This window comes from Muscardinus avellanarius, assembly GCF_963383645.1.
Source record: "Muscardinus avellanarius genome assembly, chromosome: 4".
NCBI lineage: Eukaryota > Metazoa > Chordata > Mammalia > Rodentia > Gliridae > Muscardinus > Muscardinus avellanarius.
In genome coordinates this window covers 126,348,964-126,368,467 of record NC_137789.1, presented here as the reverse complement: position 1 = coordinate 126,368,467, position 19,504 = coordinate 126,348,964, and the positions used below count along the sequence as shown (strand labels likewise).

Below are 19,504 nucleotides of genomic sequence, written 5' to 3'. Positions count from 1 at the left end.
TTATTTTTGCGGGTCTAGGCACGCTTGTAATCCCAGCATTTGGGAGGCTGAGACCGGATGATCGCGGTTCGCGGACAGCCTCAGCTACTTAGTGAGGCCCTCCTCAACTTAGTGAGACCCTGTTTCAAAATAAAGATTAAAAAATATAAGGAGGGGGGTGTGGCTTAGAGGTCGAGTCAGTATTAAAACAGCCAGATCTTTAGCAGTTATTAAAACTCTGCTCAATGGGCAATTTAGAAAATACTTGCTCTTTGACAGGTATGAGCAGCAGCTCTCAAACTGAGGCAAAAACAAAAGTGGGGGGCCGGGCGTGGTGGCGCACGCTTGTAATCCCTGCGCTTGAGAGGCAGAGACAGGAGGATCGCGCAGGTTCGAAGCCAGCCGCGTGTGCTGGCTTAGGAGACCCTGTTTCCAAATTAAAAAAAAAAAAGTAAACATAGGTCTGGGAGTGTAGCCCGGAGGTAGAAGGGCTTCCAGGAACCCCAGTACCACCAAAAAAAAAAAAAAAAAACCCAACAAAAACAAAAAACAAAAGTGGGGTTCTCAGCAACAGAAATGTTAGCTTTAGAGCCAAGCACTGGAAGCTAAATATGAAATAAATATCTCCTCCCACAGGTGATTCTAATACGGAGAGAAATAAAATGTCTATTTCTTTGCAAATCACAGAAAATTATAGAGAATGTATGATTGTGAAGATATTTAGAAAGGATAAATCACTATGTTCTCAAGTAATCTGTTGCTATAGCTTAAAATAAATTACTTAGGAAACGATGCATCACTAAATTATCATCCAGCTAATTACTTAATGTGTTTTCTTCCTTAGTGTTTGAATGGCAAGCCAAAGTAAAAGCCTCATTGCTGGTCTCAATGTAAATGCATGCAAGCCCCTGCCAAAGTTCTGTATTAATTATGTATTACTGGCTTATTCCTTAAAATGTCAAAGATTAATTAAGCATTAATTCCTTAAAACAGGTTTAATTAAATATTCTTAAAGTATTGTTTATTTTAACATTTCTTAATTTACTTTTCAAACTCCAATAATATAATATATAATGTTTAAGCACCACTAAAATTTTTTAAGAGAAAGGTATTTATTTAGATAGATGGATTTAAACTTATTACATTAGGCCAATGAAACTCACAATCTATTAATAGAAGTTGGATTTCAAGTATACACTAAAGGTTCTCCTCCATATGAGAAGTTATCTTCTTCACTAAATATGAAATGAGTAAAACAAAGACCAAAAGACCACAGGTCTGCCTAACCCTAGTGAACAGTGGGCTGACAGACACTTGCATTAGACAGACAATTCTTCTGGAAGACTGGGTTTGATCCTAGTCAATCACTAAGTTCTTTCTAGATTTAACATCTAAAATTCTCCCAGCATCATTTTTGTTTATTTAACTTTTTTTCTATAATCTTTCAAAGTAGGGTTACTGTCTTCAGGGATCCCTCCTCCCTGTGTGGGAGGAACTTTTCTGTCTTTCACTTTTTCCCTGGCCTAAAAATAAACTTTCATACACCTACACCCCCACACAAAACAGAAAAACATGTGTGAAGACGTCTTGGGAACTATAAAAGTCCACAAAGTCCACTTAAAGTTCAGTTAAAATTTAGTAAACTTGTTGGTAGAGGCGAGTCAATTATACTCAACATGCAACTGCCGTGTAAATCACAGGATATATATTTTCACATTAGACCATTTTATATGAATTATATTTAATAAATCAGATAAACATACTCATTAACCTATACATTTAAAATTAATATCCAACTAAGAAAAAATAACTTATAGGGATATATAATATATTTATAGTTTCATTTGATAGGAAAAACACTAAAATAGTACTCCAAACTGCCAGTGCAACAACACAAAAAATGCAATCTCTGTATTTTTAATATAATTCTTTCAGGCCACATAAAAGAAAAGGTGATTAAAGCAAATGAGTCTACTGGACTATTAAAGTTCTCTGCAGTTTTCAGTCAAATGAAAGGCCATTTGAACCCATGTACTTAACACGCACACACAAAAAAGTGTAGGGCTAAGAGAGGAAACTGGGTACCGGAATAAATAAAGCTACTTTAAGCCAGAACCTGACCTCTGTCTGAACGAATGTTGCTTATAAACACAATATTACATATAGGGACCTGTGAGGTGATCGAATTCAATCGTTTTATTTCTGAGAGAAGGAAATAGGTTGTTCAGAATCAAGATCCTAGGCTAAGATAGTGCTTGTTTCACACCCGTTCTTGAGATACAAGAGAAAAAGTATAGAATTACACACAAAAAGAAGAAGAAGAAGAAGAAGAAGAAGAAGAAGAAGAAGAAGAAGAAGAAGAAGAAGAAGAGGAAGAAGAAGAGAAAAGAAAGAGGAAAAAAGAAAAATTGTTCAACATAGAAAATGAAGGTGACTAGGGGAATCCATCAAGAGATGCTTTCTGAAAGACAGAAGGCAGGTAAGACAGGAAAGAGAAGCCCACTTTGCATCATATGCTGCCAGGGAACTGCAGTAGAATTGGTAGCCAGCTGTGCATTTGAAGTCCAGAGTTGGCAAGTATGAAAGAGGACAGAAATGAGATGGAAACAGGAAAAGTAACTAAAGATTTCTGGAACAATTATGCCAGTTAGCCTCCACCTACAGAGCACAGGCAATTTACCTAGCGAAAGAACTCTTTAGGGAGAGCTGAGGTTCCACATATAGTAGGAAACTGGAAAGAAAACGAAGAAGAAAAGGAAGGGAAAAAAAAATGGAAAAGCGAGGAAAAACAGAAAAATAAAAAGCCCTCTTCATTTTTGCATAATGATAATGGAAAGAGAGGCAGGAAGTACCCTATATACTATGTGCATCCAATGGAATGAGAAAACATAGTGTCTCTTATTCAAAAAATAGTAAGAATTTGGCTGGAGCAGTGGTGCACACATATAGTCCCAGCTCTTAGGAGACTGAGGCACGAAGATCACAAGTTTAAGGCCAGTTTGGGCAACTTAGTGAAACTCCGCTTCAAAATAAAAAATAAAAAGGGCTGAAGAAGCAGCTCAGTAATATAATATCTCTGAGTTCAATCCTTAGTATTGCAAAACATTAATAATAATAAAAACAATAAAAATTCAAGATCACAACAGTATAGTATAAAATCACATGAAGGACCCTTCCATACATGTCAAGTTACATGCCCAGGAAGTTAGCCCTGAAAACGGGAAACTATAATCTTAAAATTAGTTTCATATCTGCTGACTCTAAGGCAAAAAATTCCTGGGCAAAATGACCAAAAATGTATATAAATAATTCCAGTCATAGGTCTATCAAAAAAATAAGGTAAGTGCTTATACATCAGCAGAGTAAATCCATATGGGCTCTTCTGTGTTTAAAAGCAAACAGAAAACCAAGGATTATCACACTGTGGAAAATAGCAGAATAAAAAAGAATATGTGAAAATTCTCTAGTTTTATCAATTTTCCTGAAAATGGCATAATTTTGTTCTTTATGGATGAGTAAAATTCCATTCATTTTATTTATATGATATTTTCTTTATCCATACAACTGGTTCTGGACACTTTGGTTGGTTCTATAATTTGCCTATTGTGAACTGTGCTATCAACATGGGTATAAACATTGGGATATAAGAGGGACTTTAGATAATAGAAGGGAAATTCCACTGAAGGGAGGGAGGTGGTGTAGGAGGGAGGGGTGTTAATAAGGGAAATGCTTCCATTGATATTGTATACATATGTGAAAATACCAATGCCAATTCCAATATCATGCATGGGTTAAGGGGGGGAGCTCACCAAGTGCTGTATACATTGATTTCACTATCACTGTGAGCTACATTATGATGTGTGACTATAATGCACTAATAAAAGTATAAAAAACTTAAAGAAATTAAGACAATTAATAGAATATCCTAAAATAGTAAAAAATAAAAATTAGGGAAATCTCCTAAAACTTAAAACAAAAAGAATGTGATAGGGAATAGCAAATAGAATAGAAAAACAAGAGGAACAAAATTATCAAAAAAGAATGTACAGGAGAATTTCCCTACCTTGAATAAGGACACTAAGTTTTAGCAGGGAGCCACTGAGTAAAAAGCTAACTGAATGAAATAGATCACATATTCCCATATTTCTCATTAGTAAGAATTTTAAAAATTCTCATATTTCTCATTCCCATATTTCTCATTAGTAAGAATTAAAAAAAAAATCCTGAAACCTGGATGCCAGAAGACAATGGAGGCATGCAATGAAAGTTATAAGAGAAAAAGCTACTAAGAATTACATAACCAGGAAAACTATCAATCAAACATGAGAACAGAAGCTATTTTCTGATATGCAAGTACTTAAATAGCTTACTTCCCTTTTAGAAGTTAACAAGTTACTGAGGAAGTTTGAGGCAGTTGAGCAAGACAAACCAGTAATGCACTAAAATAAACAAACAAGCAAAACACACACACAACGTATACAATAGTTCCCAACCCAGGGCAGCAGCAAAGGAAAATCCCAGGAAAATAGTTGTACAATAATTGCAGAGAACAGTTGGTCCAGATTAGAGACAAAGGTCTCTAGAAGAAAGGCCTATGGGAAAGAAGGGGTTATCACCCAAGTGAAGGAAAGTAAGTTTAGATACACTTGATAAAATATGAAGAAACAATATTCACTTATCAACAAAGAAATGTTTTAATTATAAAGCTAAAGTTCAGTAAATATAGAATATAATACAGCAATGTATTTGGCCACCATGCTAGAAATATTCTAAGTGACCAGAATTGAAGATACTAGACCCAAAAAAGACAAAGAGGGAAAAAATTTATCATAGCACACTACAGTTTCTTAAAGGTAAAAAATTTTGTCATAATGAAGTTGACTGGTGTTCAGCTTGGAAACTGAACCTAGGGCAAAGTACAGATTAGGTTGTGGTTGCCAAAATTATGCACATATTAATAATTTCAATAAAGGTAAAAATAAAAGTACAGCTATCAAAAAACATAATTAAATGGAAGCAGTGGTAGAGCAAAAGATAGGAAAGCTAATACTTTTCTATTACCTAGAAAAGAATTAGGAGTAATTAAATTAGAAGTAACAGGAAATAGAAGTACAACTATTTTATACAGAGAAACAATAAAAGAAATATTAAAGATCGAGGGGGTGGGAAAGAAGGGAGGGTGCTTATCTTTCATAGCAGGATATCACCTCTCTGTTTTTTGATAAATAAGCATCAGAAGAAACAAAACAAAATGGTGAAAATGGTAGTCTGGCAGAGTGGCAGTGGGGCAGGAAGAGGGGCCATTTTCAATGCCAAACTTTCTGAACTATTTGACTCACTACCAATTAATGTATTAATTGGTGTAGAAGTAAGTTTTTTTTTTTTAGTCTTTATTTATTTATTTATTTATTTATTTATTTATTTTGGTGGTACTGGGGTTCCTGGAAGCCCTTCTACCTCCGGGCTACACTCCCAGACCTATTTTTATATTTTTATTTGGAAACAGGGTCTCTTAAGCCAGCGTGGCTGACTTCAAACCTGCCCGATCCTCCTGTTTCCGCCTCCCAAGTGCGGGGATTACAAGCGTGTGCCACCACGCCCGGCTAAAGTCTTTTATTTTTTTAAACAGGGTCTCACTGAGTTGTGAAGGGCCTTGCTAAGTAGCTGAGGCTGTCTGTGAACCCTGATCCTCCGGTCTCTGCCTCCCGAATGCTGGGATTACAACCGTGCACCACCATGCCCGGCCTAGAAGTAAGGTGTTTTTTTTTTTTTTTAAATAACCTTTATTTTCTTCCCTATGAAATAAAATAGACATTAGCAAATTAATGCAGAGGGTAAAGATTTGTATTCAATCACAATGCTGATTAACTGGAAGAATCAGACCTAGAATCCAAACCTCAAAATTTTAAGATAGTGCTGCAACTTAAAAAAAAATAATTCTTTTTTTTTAGAAAAACAGATCCATGTATTTCCAAATCATGTATCTTCTTCTACTATTGAATGTAGATTTGTTTCTCAATTAAAGAAAGCAGAGTGTTTGAAATCACTAATGGAAATAAATGAAAATGTGCACTTGCAACAGATATATACGTTAGTAATATAAAGAACTTACAATTTGGGGGGTGAACTTACAAAAGATAACATATCAATAAAACAGCCAAAATAAACAAAAGACAAGAAAAGGCCTTTTAAATTAAATACTTAAAAAGAAAAACACTCAAAAGGGAACTATATAGATAAAGAAATAAATACTTCATTTAAAGACCAATCAACATTTGTGGCATACCTCTATCTTGGAAGTTGTTTCTACTGAATTTTTAATTTTTTAACTTCTCATTTAGCAATATAATTATTTTTCAAGGTAAGAAAACAGCCTTTCTCTGACTGTAATTTTAAAATTTATATTCTATTTAGTGGTATGCTATTAATTTTTTTTTTTGTGTGTGTGTGTGTGTGTATGTGTGTGTGTGTGTGTTACTGGGGGTGGAACCCAGGGGCTTTTCTACCTCTAGGCTATACTTCCAGCCCTATTTTATATTTTATTTGGAAACAGGGTCTCACTAAGTTGCTGAGAGCCTCACTAATTAGCTGAGGCTGGCTTTGAACCTGTGCGATCCTCCTGTCTCAGCCTCCCAAGCGCGGGGATGCAAGCATGCACCACCACGCTCGGCTGTGCTAGTAAATTTTTAACAACGATTCTCTGGGGGAAAAGCCCTCATTTGTTCCATTTCCTGGTTTTGATGGTCTAATTAATCCTCCCCTGGCTACCAGTATGACGTCACTGAATGCACAACTGGGAAGAGATATGTTCAATATATTTCCTTGTAGGATCATGAGGTCGCATTCTCTCAATAGAGCGAGGATGTGGAGGAGTGGGAACTCTAATACATTGTTGGTGGGATTGCAAATTAGTGCAACCACTTTGGAAAACAGTATGAAGGATCCTCAGAGGAAAAAACAAACTTACCATTTGATCCAGCAATACCACTTGTGGGTATCTACCCAAAAGAAAAGAAACCAAACTACCAAACTAATGCATGCGTATCTATGTTCATAGCTGCACAATACACCATTGCCAAACTATGGAACCATCCAAGATGTCCATCAACAGATAAATGGATTATAAAACTGTGCGATATGTACACAATGAAATTTGTGTGTGTGTGTGTGTGTGTGTGTGTGTGTGTGTGTGTGGTACTGAGGATGGAACCCAGAGGCATTTTACCTCCGGGCTATACTCCCAGACCTATTTTTATAGTTTTTATTTGGAAACAGGGTCTCACTAAGTTGCTGAAAGCCCTACTAAGTAGCTGAGACTGGCTTCGAACCTACGCAATCCTCCTGTCTCAGTCTCCTAAGTGGGGGGGATTACAAGCGTGCGCCACCACGCCTGGCTTACACAATGGAATTTTACTCAGCCCTAAAGAAAAACACAATTACATCATTTACAGAGAAATGAATGGAACTCGAGGACATCATGCTAAGTAAGATTAGTCATTCACAAAAAAATAAGAAATCGGATGCCTTCCCTAAATATGTGAAAGCTAGGGAGAAATGGGTAACAGGAGGAACTCTATAGTGGAGCAAAAAAGCAAGCTAACTGAGAGGATGGGAGGGGGAAGAGGGAAACTCTCTAAAGCACATGATGTACTTAAACAAACATATCAAAGTCAATCACTAAGCCAAACATGGGAAGGAGGGATGGGGAGGGAATGGGGTGGGGATCTGGTAAGGGCTAATTGGGTGATGCGTGCATGTATGTCTCCACAAATCTTTTATCCCATTAAGACTTGTATGACTACAATGCACCAATTAAAAAAAAAAAAGAAAAAAAGAAAGTCATCTCTAATCTTAGATAAAAGATACTGGGAGGAATAATCCTATTAATAGATATTCTTCTAGCTGGGCATGGGGGTACATGATTATAATCCCAATACTTGAGAGGCTAAGACAGGAGGATCAGGGTTCATGGCCAGCCTCAGCTACTTAGTGAGGCCCTCTGCAACTTAGTAAGAACTTGTTTCAAAATAAAAAATAAAAAATCGGGTCAGGGGTATAGTTTGGAGGTAGAATGTCCCTGGGTTTAATCCCCAGCACCACACACACACACACAAAAGATACTTTCTTATAAACAACTTTTCAGATATCTATTCTCTAAAGCAAGATATACCTTTAACCAAAAAGTGCTTTTCTTGAAAAATACCCAATCATGTTTGCAATGTAGAGAAGCATAGGCCAACAACAAACTAATTTTATTGCTAAATTCCTATCTTTTCTTGATAATCCATCATGCCACTTCCATTATTGCAGAAAAACCAAAAATTGAGCATATGAGAAAGCAATAGGAAAAGATCATTCTGGGGAAAAAAGTTTTTAACATTGAAAACTCAAATAGAAACCAGAGTTATTACAAATCTAACACCTTTAGAGTAAGCAGACAAACATTACATTTTGGTTAAAGGTAAAGCAATAGACAGTTCCTCTAAGGAAAGAAATAGGAGCAAACTGATCATGCAAGATCTTCTGTTCACTTCTACTATAAAAGATAACTGTTAGTATAAACATCTGGATAAACTGGACCCCTTCTATGGATGAATACTTGATGAAATGAAAAACTCATGATCATTTACACATAATCCCTTAGTGGTTATCAATCAATAAGATATCTTGATTGATGCAAACACATGATTAGCATTTAAAAAGGAAGGAAATATTAGTTGTTTCTTTCAGAAACAGACCAGTCTTAGGCAGTAGGTTCACGGTAAAACGTTGCTGAGTTCCACTGGCAGCCATGAAGAATGACTGAATGTTCAAGTTGCTTGAAAACGTTTTCTGTTTATATTCACATGTGTGGTAAATCGTGCCTAATGTTTTTTTTTTCTTTTTGTGGTTCTAGGTATAGAACCCAGGAGCATTCTACCTTCAAGCCACACCAACAGCCCTATTTTAATTCTTTATTTTGAAACAAGATCTCACTAAGTTGTGGAGGGCCTCACTAAGTAGCTGAGGCTGGCTAGGAACCCAAGATCCTCCTGTCTCAGTCTCCCAAGTACTAGGATTACAAACATGAGCCACCATGCCCAGCTTCTAATGCTTTTTTAAAAATAAATTTGCTGCCGGGCGTGGTGGCGCACGCTTGTAATCCCCGCGCTTGGGAGGCAGAGACAGGAGGATCGCGCAGGTTCGAAGCCAGCCGCGTGTGCTGGCTTAGGAGACCCTGTTTCCAAAAATGAAAATGTAAAAATAGGTCTGGGAGTGTAGCCTGGAGGTAGAAGGGCTTCCAGGAACCCCAGTACCACCAAAAAATAATAATAGTAATAATAATAATAATGATAATAATAATAATAATAATAATAAATTTGCTGGTTTATATACTGTCTTTTAAAAAACAAACTTACAGCCGGGCATGGTGGCGCACACTTGTAATCCCAACATTCGGGAGGCTGAGACCTGAGGATCGCGGTTCATGGACAGCCTCAGCTACTTAGTGAGGCCCTCTGCAACTCAGTGAGACCCGGTTTCAAAACAAAGAATAAAATATAGGGCAGGGGCTGTAGCTTGGAGGTCGAATGCCCCTGGGTTCCATCCCCAAACCCACAAAAAAAAAAAAAAAAAAAACTTACTTATAAATTAGGAACAAAGTGCATGCCACACATACATAGGAAAAAATGACTTGACAAAAGCCCAAATGATAACAGCGATAACTCTTTGACAAGGTAAAAGCAATTTTTATTTTCTTTCTTAGCTATATTTACTAATTGCTAGAAAAAAATTTAAAAGATGGGTGACTTATACTTTTTTTTTTTTTTTTTTGCAGGTCTAGGGATGGAACCCAGGGGCATTCGACCTCTGAGCTACACCCCCTGCCCTATTTTTTTTCTTTATTTTGAAACCGGGTCTCACTGAGTTGCAGAGGGCCTCACTAAGTAGCTGAGGCTGTCTGCGAACCACGATTCTTTGGTCTCAGCCTCCCAAATGCTGGGATTACAAGCATGCACCAACACGCCCGGCTCACTTATACATTTTAAGTAGTAAAACTTGCTGATTTCAAAGGCACTAATTCAGAGATTGAATAATTTTTATTTCATACATTAATCAGACTTCATGGACATTAGCTAACATCTATTAACTATTGTAAATATTGAAACTAAGCTCTAATTATTCAAACAATTATGCTTTATAGTATCTTTCATAATTAGTAAAGAACTGTTTAAAATGGCTATATAATACAAAGGTATAAAACTGAAAACAAAATAGTACAAACCAAAAACAAGAATACAAGAAGAAAAAAAGTAAAAAGACAAAATGAAGCTAATCCATAAAGGTCCTTGAAACTATAATAAAAGAAGAAGGGAGAAGAAAAGACAAAACTAGCATTTATTAGTAGAACCTACTTTATACCAGTTCATGTTTTTACACACCATTTTACTTCCTCCTATGATAGTCCTATGGGAGAGGTGGATTATACCCATTTTGCAGAAGGAAAGAGGCTTTGAGAGGTTAAATAACTTGCTAGGACCCCATAGCTAGTAAATTACAGATGTAAGGTTCCAACTAAGCCTTTTTAATTCCAGAGGCCATCCTACAACCATCCTCGCTTCAGAAGCAAGCCACCATGCCTGCCTTTGCTCTGGCAACTCTTAAGAGAAACCAGTGAGCGAAGTGATTTATTAGCTCTCTCACTCATCTAAACCCTGGAGACAGGATGTAAAGCAGATATTACTACTAGTTCTCCAAATACTACAGCTTTCTACTGTTACCACAATCTGTGAAAATCACAGCTTTTTCCCTTGGCCCCATCAAAACCATAATTTCTATTAACTTCTACTGCCCTTGTATCCCGTAAGCAGAGAAAAAATTTCGATTAGACTGCAACTTTTCTAGAACCAACAGAACTTCTGCTGGGTAGTGAGATTAGCACCTGTACATCATGGCAATCCTTGGTACAGAAAACATTCGTTTGCAAAAGTGACCGGGTTAACAAGAAACTAGACAGTAAAGCTGTAGGCGGAGCTTTTCAGCTGAGTATGTTCAATCTTAGGTCTTTCCAGAGTAGAGGGGAGGGGAGAGAGCCTTCTCTATCCCAGAAATCTACCTCCACATTGGCCGGTATTTGCACTACTGGAAAGAGTAGCATTTAGTTTGCTCACAGCTTCCGTTGACTCTAATTCACTCTAGTGTTACTGAACATTTCCAAAACCAAATCCAGGGCCCAACCCTGGATGGGGCTACTGACTCGGGGCTGACTGCAATAACATCTTCTGAAGCTTCTTTGAGGCTTGAACTTCAAAACTGATCCCCCTATCTGGGTCCAAGAATAAACTAAGAAATCATTTTCAGCTTAAAACATATTAGTAAAAATGATCTTACATAAGGTCATATTTTGCTTAGACAAAGAATACACTTAATAAATTTTGCCTTTATTCTTTGCTTGAAAGACAACAATCTAGTTGAATAATTTATATAATTTCAGGCTTTCAGAGAATTAATATACTAAGCCACAAAATAATCACTGTATCAACTATAAAGATTATCATAGTTAAAATAGTATTTTTGCTTAAAAATTTTTTAGTTCACCCTTGAATAGGAATATAATGTTGTATAGACATTTCCTATTTTCTTAGCTGTGAACTATTATTTTCCTCTTATATGGTCATGTCCAATATTTATCATTGAGTTTGCTGGTCTACATTGTATAAAAGTTTATGTCCTTTGTAGGACACTCCATGTTAGATGAGATAAAAATCCAAAATGGCACATAAAGACTCACCTAAAACCATCTGAAATGTTACACGAAATGAGGCGTAATCTAGCTAGTCCAGGAATCTCTTCCTTAGTGCCATAAATGCCTCTGAGACAGTGGGATCCCCTCCAGGATGTCAACCTTCCAAGAAGCTCCAACATATACTTTTAGTCCTATCTCATTTATGCGTAAAATCCCTGCCTATCATCTCACACCAACTTGCAATGTAGGTATCACAACATAAAAACACAATGTCTGTGTATCTGCATGAGTGTATATGTGTTTATTCTTGAGACTTGCTTTTGGCTAGAAGTGGGGAGACTTATACTGAGAAGGCAACTTCAAATTAATTCAGCAAATAATAGTTTCTTTAGAAATTAGTTGATACAAAATTAACAGTATTTACAGGTTTATTTTTTCATTTCAAGGATAGTATTTAGGAATGCAATATTATCCATGGGTAAGCTTCTAAGTTCCTTGGCCCAGATTCATGATTAAAATCTATTTTAAAATATTCTTCTATTTATTTTTAAAAGCAACTTCCTTCAAAGATTATTCTAATCAGCTCTTTGGAGTAACTCCTAATGGGGAAAGAGTAAAGAAGGAGAAAAATATTTTTTTTTCTTTTCATTTCAAAAAAGGGAGAGAGCTGGTGGCAGTTCTGTAGGTTCTAGATTAAATACCTTATTTTAATATTCAGCTACATCTAATATCATGAAGTAAAAACATTAATAAATCTTAGCATGGTGGCGCACACTTGTAGTCCCAGCATTTGGGAGGCAGAGACAGGAGGATTGTGGTTCACAGACAGCCTCATCTACATAGTGAGGCTCTTTGCAACACAATAAGACCCTATTTCAAAATAAAGAATAAAAAAATAAAAATAGGGCTGGGGCGTAGCTTGGACGTAGAATGTCTCTGGGTTCCATCTCCAATACCATAAAAAAAATTAACAATTTTCTTCTTATTTGTATGAAACTACTCCATTCCTGTTTTAGCAGTTCTATTGTTTCTGGATATACTTAATAAGAGCATATTCATCCCATCTCTTGGCCTTTGCAGTCCTCATCTGAAGAAGCCAGTGTTGCAGCCTATTCATGCCCAACTGGCCTTGCTGTACCTTTTTTGTTTGTTTTTTTAAGTGTTTCATCAGCAGAAGTTTAAGACAAAGGTGCACTATAGATATCTACTAGAATAGAGCAATGATCCTGTTTCATTTTTCATCTCTTGCCTAAAAACTTCTTGGCCCTTTCTAACTAAAAAAGTCATTGATTATATTGACATTTATTGATTGATTGATTGATTGATTGTGGTACTAGGGATGGAACCCAGGGGCATTCTACCTCCGAGCAACATTCCCAGCCCTACTCTTTTATTCTTTATTTTGAAACAGGGTCTCACTAAGTTGCAAAGGACCTCCCTAAGTAGCTGAGGCTATCCACCAACCGCGATCCTCCTGTCTCAGCCTCCCGAATGCTAGGATTACAAGTGTGCACCACCACGCCCAGCTTTTATTTATTTTTTTTATTGGTGCATTACAGTCATACATCTTAAAGGAGTACAAGATGATTATACTGACTTTTGCAAAGTCTACACTGTCAATTCCAGGGTTTTGTTTTGGTTTTAGTGGAAAAAGAACTGCAGTTATTTTGGTTAGAAAGTAAAATAAATTAAACCTGCAAACAACTGCCTAAAGTTATGATTCTTTATAGAAAGATTTATAATATTAGGAAAGGATATTTGCAGACTAGGAAGTTGGTTTAAGTAAGTTTCAAACTAATGTTAAATTCTAAAACATATTTTAGCATGCAAATTTACAATACAATTTTTGAAACTGTTGATACTTACAGGCAAATGAGTGAACACTTGAAAGATGCTTCTCAAAAAATTAATAAGATCCATTAGATAACCACTAGCTCTTCCATCTGGTTCAGACATTGTCCAGTCATAATCAGCAAGCTGAACAAATTCATCTATTTTTTGATTGAGTTTGGTGTATATTTCTCCTTCTGCAGCATGTCGAGCATCCTGATAGGAGACAAAATAGCAGTAAAAAATAAGATACAACTACAGAAGTAAATAATAAAGCAAGTTTTCTTAAAATTCCACATTTTATTTTATATTTTCTTTGTTCTAATATGTCAGCCATTTCTTCAAAGCCCAGGAAAGCTGTTGGCTTTTTGGCTGCCAGTACTCTGTGTATTTGACCAGATACCACATTTCTTCTTTCTTTTCCAACTTCATTATCACCTTTTTGTCTTTATGTGATCAGAAATTTTATAAGTAACTTTTGACTTGTTTTTACAACTTTATGAAGACCCTTAGAGAAAACATAAGTAAGGAAAACAGAAGTTATCAAGGACACAGATGACCATGCCTACCCACTGAGAGAAAGTAAGTTGGATTATGACAGAAAAAACAAAATACAGCTGCACCTTGGTATCCTGGGGGTGGGAAGGGGTTGGTCCCAGGATTCTCTTTCTTCCATAGATACCAAATTCCAAGGATGCTAAAGTCTCTTATATAAAACGGCATAGTATTTGCATATAATCTATACATCCTCCCATACACTTCAAATCATTTCTAGATTGTTTATAATACCTAGCACAATGTCAGTGCTATATAAACAGTATATTGTATTGTCTAGGGAAAAATGACAAGGAAAAATGTCTGTACATGTATAGTACAGACATATTTTTTCGCAAATGTTTTTGACCTAAGGTTGGCTGAAGCCACAAATGTGGAATCTGTGGGTACAAGGACAAGCTATAGTTGTTAGTGCTCTCAGTTTAAGAGGTGGGGGGGGTCTGATGGGAGAGATGATTCTAAGGAGAAAAGAAATGACAAAATAATATCAACAAAAAAAAACAGCAGGGTAAATATCCCTAAACATTTTCTTCTCCATATAAGTAATAAGAAAGCTACCAAAAATGGTAAAAATCAACTGTTTCAGAACTCTGGACATTTGGAAACAATTATGTCTGTACTATACATGTACAGACATTTTTCCTTGTCATTGTTCCCTAAACAATACACCATACTATTTATATAGCACTGATATTGTGTTAGGTATTATAAGTAATCCAGCATTTATTCAAGGAAAAAAACTAAATTTTGGTAAGAATATGGGCTTTATAGCATTTTATTATGCCCTATTTCTATATCCCACACCCTATTCCAGCTCCACAACACCTCTGAAAATCATTATCCTGCAACTGTGGTGAAAATCAATAACCTGCCCGAAATAGAGATGGTAGAACAGGGTTGGAGATCCTTCCTTCAAAGTTACATTCCCAAAGACTTATCACTATTTCACCTATCTGGTGGTTCCCTGGAAGATCCCATCTCAACTTGCATAAAAGTCTATATCTGGCCTCAATTAGGGCTTGACTAGTCCAAAATGCCAGAGGCCAAGCTCATCCTGCCCTCCAGGGACTCAGAACAGAGCTCAAAACCAGAAAAGAAATATGCCAACCTCATGGCCGAGGGTGTGGCAGCAGCGCCATATTGCCAGCAGTGGCAGCGAGTTCATTGTACCCGTGACAGCTCCAGACCAGCGCACTCAATAACCATAAGTGAAATTGCGGCCCTAAAGGAGAAATCCCAGTACTGCACCCCCAGGGACTTGCGCAGCTTTGAAATCTCCCTGGGTCTGAGATTTTGCAGTGAAGGAGCAGTGGTAGCAGAAATATCACACCCTAGTCGCAGCTCTCTGTGGGAAAACACCCAGCCTGGCAACCCCATGGTCTCGCGCAGCCTCAATTAACTCCCTGGGTCTGAGACTTTGTGATAAAACCCAGTAAAGGAGTAGTGGTGACTGACATGAAAACAAACTCGAGATCCAGAGCACCCAAAGTGAAGTTGTAGTGACCTAGGGAAGAACCCAGGGAAGGCACAAACTTCTGAAATAATGGGAAAGAGAAATAGCAATGGAGCAATGAATGCCCACAATCCCACAACATCAGAACCTGATAACACAGAAATTCAGAGATCTCCAGAAGATCAAATCAGGAATATAACTGTAGAAATAATACAGGACCTTCAAAAAGAATTTAGAGAGAGTTTAAAAGAAATAAAGGACACAATCATTGAAGTAAAGGCCTCAATTCAAAGTATAAACAATTGATTAGACCATATGGAGAATAGAATCTCACTCTTAGAAGATGATCACTCCAGCCAGGCATGGTGGCGTACACTTGTAATCCCTGCGCTTGGGAGGCTGAGACAGGAGGATCACACAGGTTCAAAGCCAGCCTCAGCTACTTAGTGAGGCTCTCAGCTACTTAGTGAGACCCTGTTTCCAAATAAAATATAAAATGGATCTGGGAGTATAGCCCGGAGGTAGAAAGCCTCTGGGTTCTACCCCCAGAACCACCAAAAAAAAAAAAAAAAAAAGAAAGAAAGATGATCACTCCAAAAACAAAAGCATAGTTTATAAATTAGAAAAAAAAATCAGACAACAGGAATTTGACACTGAAGAAATATGGGCCAATTTTAAGAGAGCTAACCAAAGAATAACTAGAATACAGGAGGGAAAAGAAGGTGAAACCAAAGGGATCAATAATCTCTTCAAGGAAGTAATAGCAGAAAATTTTCCAAACATAGAGCTTGAGGTCGATACACAGGTCCAGGAAACTTATAGAACTCCCTTTAGACAGGATCAGAGAAGAGGATCCCCATGCCACATAATTGTCAAAATGACCAATGTGGAAGCCAAAAAGAGAATACTAAAGGCAACAAAAACAAAAGGCCAAGTGACATTCAGAGGCAAACCAATTAGAATCACTCCAGACTTCCCAAACCAAGTCATGAGAGCCAGAAGGGCTTGGAGTAACATATTCCAAACTCTGAAAGAAAAGTTTCCAGCCAAAAATTTTCTACCCCACAAAACTATCTATCAAATTAGATGGAGAAATAAGAAGCTTCCATGACAAACAGAAATTGAAGGAATTTACGTCTTCAAAACCAGTGCATATGTCAAAAACAATTAGAGGCAATTTTTAATATAGAGGATGCTCGAGGAGGTAGATAACAATTGGAGCACACAACAGGTAAGCCAAAAAGCTTAAAAGAAAAACTTGGGAAATGAGGTGTCCAAAGATGGATCTGAAATGCTTTGACATATTCCTAGGAATCTAGAAGTCCATGGGCATGTGTAGGAATGCGTACCTGATCAAAAAAGAGCTGAGAAGGCTCTAAGATCTCATTTGTGGCTGACCTTGAATCCTTGTGCAGGCAGGAAGTAAAGCTAAGGTAGAGTTAATTTCCTACTTCAGTGTTTATTAAGTCATGCCCCAATATACATAGTCTTGCCAAGGACTAGGGTACTAATTCCAGACTTTCAGCGAAATCTATGTCTAAACATTAGGTAACCATTAAGCTAAACAAGCAGAGACTTCAGTGGCTCCATATTACTAAGAATACAGACTTTATAGATTTAGTTCAGAAAAGTAACTAAACAAATAAAAATCAAGATAAAAACAAACTCAAGGGATGAAAGAGAATCTGATTTATAAAGTTGCCACATTATATTATATTATTTATTTATTTATTTATTTATTTGGTGGTACTGGGAGTGGCACCCAAAAGCTTTCTACCTTCGGACCTATTTTATATTTTGTTTGGAAACAAGGTCTCACTAAGTTGCTGAGAGCCTCACTAAGTAGCTAAGGCTGGCTTCAAATCTGTGTGATACTCCTGTCTCAGCATCCCAAGCGCGGGGATTACAAATGTGCACCCCCATGCCCAGCTCACATTATATTACTTTAAAGGATCAGTTATCAACAAAACATTGCAAGTCATGCAAATAATCAAATATACTCTCATATGGGGAGGAGAGGGGCAATCAATAGAAATCTATGAGGAAGTTCAGAGGTGAGATTTATAAAACAAAAACTTTAAACAAGTTATTTAAAAATATGTTCAAAAGACAAAAGGAAGTCAAGTCTAAAAAACCAAAAGAAAAAGAGATAGAACAATGTCTCTCTAGTGAAAAACACGATTAAGTGAAATGAAAAAAATTTTTACTGGCAAGGTTCAAGAGCAGATTCAAACAGGTGGCAGAAATCCAAGATTTAACCAACAATAAAAATCAACTAGACCTAACACACAGGTAAAAAGTTCTCCCCTCAGCAGCAGGCTGCACACTACTGTCAAGTGGGACTCACTCGAGAGCAGAGTGAGCATGAGGACATAGAACACACCTTAAAAGGATGGGAGGTGTACTGACCATGTTCTCACGACAACGGAATGAAATCAGAAACTAATAAGCTAAAGGCACTTTGAGAATTCACAAATATATACAAATTAAACTATAAACTCCTAAATAACCAATGAAAAACTTGCCGCTCTGACCAGTAGAGCTTGAGAGTTGGATAACAAAATGTTTCTGGAAAAACTAATATTTATCTAGACTATTACCTTGATTAAGAGGAAACCCAGTATCACTCAGCATTATTAAAAGCACGTATTACATTTGAATACAATTTAACCTAACATACAATTTATATCATGACTAGGAGTAAGAGCACCGTAAGGACACTGAGATGAGTAAGACAGTCCCTAACCGCAAGGATTTCACAATCCAAGGAGAAACACAACATTAGCACAACATGACTAATGCTAGATTAGAAGTTTAACAAAGCATCCTGAGTAAACAGAGGAGAAAATAATTAGTACTTAACTGACATGTTACTAAAAGATTTGTGGAAGCGGTGCTGTTGGGTTGGGACTTAAAAAATATAATCGGAAACTCTAAGTATGCTAGTTTGTGTGCCTTAAAATTTTCAAAATGGGAAGTCTATAGAAAGGTATATATGAATGATCAAAATGTACCATCTCCGCATTTTAATGCCTTTTTTTTGGCTCCACTTCCACTCGTTCCCACTCACTACTCACTCCCACAATGAGATGAGAAAAACAAGTTACTGGCAGCCATTTTTCCATCTGCATGCTTGCTTTCACAGTAGGACTGGAACAGGAATCCCCACTCAGAGATCTAATACAATCTTGACATAAACATAGAAATCTTTGACAGTGGTTCTTCTTAACCACATTAAAAAGTTAAGCACTACTTTAAGTAAGACAGGAATCTAAGATAAGTTAATGTTGATGGTATTAACTAAAAGTATAATGAAGTGCCACTAACCATGGTAGTATCAAAATGAGTTCTGACTGAGGTTCATTAACGGAAATACTACCTTCAACTATGTGTATACATGTGAACATAACATTGTCAATCTGGACACTTGGTATTGGGAGGGAGGGGAATGGAGAAGCGGGGAGGGGGCACCAAGTACTGTGTGAATGTATGCCATTGTCAACATGATCTACATTATGATGTAAGACTATAATATACACTAAAAAATAAATTAATAATCCAAAAAATAAAATAAATACAAAATTAGTTCCGATTCAAAATATTTATGTAACTTCAGCTATTGGTCTCACTACATTAAAACAATATAAAAATGCAATATAAAATCTCATAGACATCTTAAAACTGAGAAGCTAAACACTAGTGCTACCAATAATACTTTATCAGTCACTATTTGTTCAGCAATCTGAGCAATGCAGGAATCCACCAAAACGTGAGCTCCATTAAAGCAGGAAGTCTTTGCCTGTTTTTCCTCACCAATATATCTCCAGTAGCTAGAACAGTATTTGGCACAGAGTCAGTAAATGAGTACTTACTAAATGAAAATGTTGAAGACATTTATGATCTAGTTGGGACAGAAAAATACCATATACAAAGTAATCATAGAACAAATAAATGTGAACAAA

The 19,504-nt window shown here is 36.7% G+C and overlaps 1 protein-coding gene across 2 annotated transcripts in view; it reads right to left on the bottom strand.

Annotated features, from left to right (window-relative positions):
• The window catches only part of EXOC6 (exocyst complex component 6), a gene marked incomplete at both ends in the record, with an annotated part of 189,414 nt that overhangs the window by 56,360 nt on the left and 113,550 nt on the right, over window positions 1–19,504 (bottom strand). For both annotated transcript variants that reach the window (XM_080693998.1, XM_080693999.1), the window contains one exon: window positions 13,571–13,750. In XM_080693998.1, the coding sequence (XP_080550124.1) occupies window positions 13,571–13,750 (180 nt within the window). The remainder of the gene's footprint in view (window positions 1–13,570; window positions 13,751–19,504) is intronic.